Source organism: Octopus bimaculoides, chromosome 4, assembly GCF_046866305.1.
Source record: "Octopus bimaculoides isolate indiv1 chromosome 4, ASM4686630v1, whole genome shotgun sequence".
Lineage (NCBI taxonomy): Eukaryota > Metazoa > Mollusca > Cephalopoda > Octopoda > Octopodidae > Octopus > Octopus bimaculoides.
Window position 1 is genome coordinate 46,197,543 of NC_142931.1, and position 5,873 is coordinate 46,203,415.

Here is a 5,873-nt window from a genome sequence, read left to right on the forward strand (position 1 = left end):
ATATATATATATGCACATATACACATATGTATATATGTATATATATATATATATATATATATATATATATATATATATATATATATATATATATATATATATATAAAACAAACAATGTTAAATGAAAAATTAAATAAATAGAAAAAATTATGCGAACATAATAGCATATAATAATATAAAGATACATGTATTTGTGTGTACAAAATATGAGAATATGTATATAAATAAGATATGTATAAATACTCATACATCATACACACACGTTTATAAGTATTATATATATATATATATATATATATATATATATATATATATATATATATATATATATATATATACATATATATATATATATATATATATAAATATATATATTTATACTTGTGTGTGAGTGTGTGAGTATGCTTACATGTGTGTGTATGCTTACATGTGTGTGTATGTGCTTGCGATGTGGTTATGTGCACTGTTATATTAATATATACATCTATTCTTATTTATATCTACTGAGACTCTTTGAATACAATATAATTAGGGTATGTAGATATACTGTTAAATATACTGTGTATTTATATATATTTCTTTTAGAACGATGTATACGAAACGTACCCCATCTCTTCCGTTCTCTCTCTCTCTCCCCTGATCGTTCTCTCAAACATACCTCTTTAACTGAAGCAGGCACTCATATAGAAATAAACTCAAATACTTGTTCCCAAACACACATATACATACTCATATAAATATACTGAAGCATTTTCATCTTCGCTTGCACACGATCTCACATACTCTTGCTATTTACAATTCATATATATATATATATATATATATATATATATATATATTTATATATGTATTTATTCATGCGTACTCCCAAACTGTATACAATTTCTCAAACCTCTGCAAACGTACTTACACACTTACCCATACATTCAGTGGCGTTTGTATACTTCTATCATCATCATCCTCATCATCATCACCATCAACCATAAATCAACCCTCTAGTGAATCCTTCACTCTCGGCCTCGAATCATTTACGCATAAATGTGCGAACCACATTCTCATGCACACACATTCATATTATATATATATATATATATATATATATATATATATATATATATATATATATATATATATATATATATATATATGCATGCATATGGATGCTTGTATATACATACACACGCGCACATAATACTTATATATTGGCTTTCGAACACTCCCAGACATACATAATCCTCACACATATGCGCATGTTCATATGCATGTATATAGATTACTTTCACTTTTGTTGGTTTCCTTTCAAGATACATGCATTAACTTTGATAAGTGACAATATGTGCAGAGCTGTTCAATTCATTCTTCTCTCACTAAATGTGAAAAACCTTGGCTACGTGACAGCCACATTGTTTCCAACTGATTTAGTTGCACAAAGTTGCTTATGAGTATTTTGCTCGTAACCCTGTTGGGTGTCAGTTGTTGTAGTGCTGCTGCTTTCTGCTGTCGGTGTTGGAATAATAGTAGTAATAGTAGCTGTAGTAGTTATATTAATTGCAGTAGTAGTCACATTAAGAGTGTCCTTGCCCTCGGAGCACGCGAAACACAGCGTTCCTACTTGATCACCGACCGGCGATCTGTCTCGGGAAGATGACGGCTGCGGCTGTAAGAGGCAGCTTTTTGCCGGCCTAGGTTCACCTACGAACAAATCTTTGATAGGTTTGTTCCTGTCATATGTAATCCTCTCCGACATTGTCCGATGCGGCACTTCGTTATAAGACAAACAGCGATAAGTGACACGTTTTTTTATGCGCTGTCCTAAGTCCGACAGATTTCGTTGCATTGGGCGGCTAGGGTTACGGATGCCGGTCGGCGTGTTAGGTTCGCTGGTGTATTGCTTGTCCACAAGGATTGGCCGTGGCTTTAGGGAAGACAGAGGTTGTGGCTTTTTTCGGCTGTCGCTCTGTACTATTTCCTGTTCACTTCGGACACCCAGAACATGCTGCAAAACTAACTGGCGATCTTCTTTGTACAAATCTATCAGAAGGTCCAGTTTTGACTCAATATCTTCCACCTGGGAATAACAAGAGGAATATTAAAATTGATAGTAATAGCAGCAACATAAATAACAATAGCAGCAGCATCAACAACAACAACAACGCTTCCTTTATTGATCACATGGGTCGAACAACAACAACAACAACAACAACAACAACAACAACAACAGCAACAACAACAGCAACAACAACAACAACAACAGCATCAGCATCAGCAACAATAACAACAAAAACAGCAACAACAATAATAATAATAATAATAATAATAATAATAATAATAATAATAATAATAATAATCCTTTCTACTATAGGCACAAGGCCTGAAATTTTTTTGGGGGAGCCAGTCGAGTAGATCGACCCCAGTACGCAACTGGCACCTAATTTATCGACCCTGAAAGGATGAAAGGCAAAGTCGAACTCAGAACGTAGCGGCAGGCGAAAGACCGCAAGCATTTTGCCCAGCGTGCTTAACGATTCTGTCAGCTCGCCGCCTTAAACAACAACAACAACAACGACGACGACGACAACAACAGCAGCAGCAGCATCGGTGCGAACATAAATCAACGGCCTTGAAAGATCACGGAAATGGTACGAACATAAACCAGAAGGCGTCACTGAGAATAATGAATATACAATTATTTTATGGGATTTTACAATCCAGTGTGATTCATTAATTGACGCTCGGAGATCAGACAATGTTATAGTGAATAAGGAAGAAGGAAGCTAAGATTATGGATATTGTCATACCTGGGGACGCATGCGTAGGGGACAAAGAGCAATAAAAAAAGAAGAATACAAATTACTAAAATACGGAATTGCAAGAATGTGGGCGTAACTTTCAATCCCGTAGTGGTATGTACACTGGGAGCACTGACAACCAAGTTCGAGAAATATATTGGAGTAACTGGAATTGAGATGAGGGTAGAACATGCACAAAAAATGCTCCATTGGGGGCAGTGAAGATTTTGAGATTGGTACTTGGACGTTAAGTATCGTAGAAAGAAGCCCTGCGAGACTTTTAACAACAGGTTGCTGTCTGCTCTCACAGAAGTAAGCGGAGGGTGTAAAATCGCGAGCTCTGAGAAGTAAAATAATGATAATAATAATAATATGCGCGGGAATACAGAAATATGTGGGGTGGTATTCAGGTGCACGCGGTAAGCTCACCCAAGGGAGATGTGGACTAGTTGAGTATTTCGACCCCAGTGTTCAGTTGGTAATTATTTTATTGACCGCAGAAGGATAAAAAGCCAAATCGTAAAGAACGTAAAGAGTCTGAAGAAATGTCGCTAAGTATTTTGCTTGACACTCTAACGATTCTGCCAACTCACCTTGTTATCATTATTTTCGTTATTAAGGCGGCGAGCTGGCAGAGCCGTTAGTACGCTGAACGAAATGCTTAGCTGTATTTCGCCCGTCGATACGTTCTGAGTTCGAATTCCTCCGTGGTTGACTTTGCCTTTCATCCTTTTGGGATCGATAAATTAAGTACCAGTTGAGTACTGGGGTCGATGTAATCACCTTACCCCTTACCCCCAAATTCTAGGCCTTGTGCCTATACCAGAGAGGATTATTATTATTAAGAACAACAACAGTGTGATAATAATAACAATAATAATAATGATAATAATAATAATAATAATAATAATAATAATAGTAATAATAATGATAATAATGCGTGAAATAAATGAACAATATAAACACTGAGATGTCAAAACACGAAAACAAAGAACAAAAAGCACGGCTCAATAGGATAAGTACACTTTAGGGACAATCGGGAAATCTCACAGCTTCCGGATAATTTTACTGTGAAGAGCAAGTGCCCTTTCTCAACTGTTTTATCCGGCATATAGGACGAACGCTAAGATAGTGCACTCGGGTCATACACGCCCTCTCACTTCTATTCGGCAACGAACCAACGAGGAAACTTTACGAGGCCTCTGACTTGCTAGAAGTACCATTTCTATATCATCTGAATGATTTTTAAAATTTGTAGTACAAAAACAAAGGTGCTCAATACAACTTTGTATGTAGAACCATACGTATGGTTATTTAAGTGTGACATAAACAGAGATGTCATTCCCAATAAACAGTTTTGTTCAGCTGGTCAACCGTACACATGGAAAGGTTTGAAAGTAATAACTTTAGGTGATACAAACAGTGTAGAACGTCCTTGTACTGCGACAAGTATCGGGGGGAAAATGTCTTCTTTGAAAATTGCATCGAAATGGGAATAAGTCAACAAGTCGAAAGTAGCTCATTCTTTTATTTAACATTGGAGAAGAATGACAGATGATGTGGAGCTTCTCCGCGAGACAGAAATTACATGAATTTGACAGATTCTTAAATTGCTATTACTTATCCAACACGGCCGGCGACAAAAGCTAACGGCTTCTTCATTGACTCCCATCGTTTCCAATTACACTTTGTAAGTGCTGTATTCTTTTCCAGAGCTAGTGTGCTGGTGATTCTTGTAAGAGTATTCTGTGTCGTGTCTGTGTAGCTTGGTGATGTGTTGCGTTTCTTGGCATTTGTCTTTTGTGGAGATAGCACTATTTTAGGCAATTTTAGGACGAATCTCTAGTGCACATATACGCACAATCTAATGATCATCATCCAAAACGTAATCAAGCATGCATCAATAAACCTCAGCAGGTGTGTAAATGCATTATCCGTTGATAAAGCCATTTTCAATTAGTTTGCAGACCAAGATGGAGCTTTAAAATGTAGTCAATAGAAAAATGAATGAAGTACCAACAGACACTATTTAACAACTGTCATAAAAGCACTAGAGAAAGAAATGTTATAACTCAACATACAACATTGGGGTAGAAAGAAATATTGCAAAACATTTCCTCTCTCATATCCAGAAACAAGTCTCAAAAGTCCATAATCACATCATCTGCTCAATAAAAACAACATTAAAGTAAATTACAGCTGCTCAGAAACATATCTAATGCTATCAAGAGATACAATACAAAAATGCTAAGAAGCTACATAAAACCTGCACCAATACAGCTATTTGATTCGTCATAACTACCTGGAAAACAATACTACACTTTCACAGTACATTTAGAAATTAAAAAAAACTAAAATGAGATCCCGGCACGTCATAGGAAGTACTGGATAAGACATGGTCATTTAAGAACAAATGAAAGTCACGTGTCTTTATCTTCACAGAGAAGCTCCACATCATCGGCCACCTTAAAAAGAGTGAACTAATTTGATTTATCAAGTGACTGAAACAAGTAAAAGATAGGTTATATCCAAATTCTGTAAGAATTTCATAGAAGACCTCTCTGATGCATAAGAGATGGGAATCGATGATCTATATTATTCAAAGTTATCTGATACTTTCAAACCTCTGAAGTGATCAACTAAAGAATAAGCATGATTAACCAACAGAACAAAATCGCGCTCCTGGGTGCTAATCTTGTTTATCTTACCTAAATCAATACACACGCACACACACAGAGACTATCTATCTATCTATCTATCTATCTATCTATCTATCTATCTATCTATCTATCATCTATCTATCTGTCAGTCTGCCTGCTTGTCTGTTTGTCTGTCTGCCTGTCTGTTTCTTCATTGCAGCTAACAGTGAAACTACGAAATTCTGACTGGTGACCGTGATGCTTCAGAGTTTAATAAATATATAAACTCTAGTATATATATATATATATATATATATATATATATATGGAAAGTTTTAAAACACGCACGCACACACACACACACACACACACGAGCTCGCATACACGTATACGCACGCATATGCGCACACGCACACACATATTCATGAATTATAAAGAGGTATCG

General features: G+C 35.9%; 1 protein-coding gene across 1 annotated transcript in view; it reads right to left on the reverse strand.

Moving 5' to 3' along the window:
* Positions 1–1,145: 1,145 nt before the first annotated feature.
* Positions 1,146–5,873, reverse strand: part of LOC106884508 (uncharacterized) — a 718,976-nt gene continuing 714,248 nt past the window's right edge. The window contains exon 12 of the mRNA XM_052967039.2: positions 1,146–2,068. Coding sequence (XP_052822999.2) covers positions 1,388–2,068 — 681 coding nt within the window. The 3' untranslated portion in view covers positions 1,146–1,387. The remainder of the gene's footprint in view (positions 2,069–5,873) is intronic.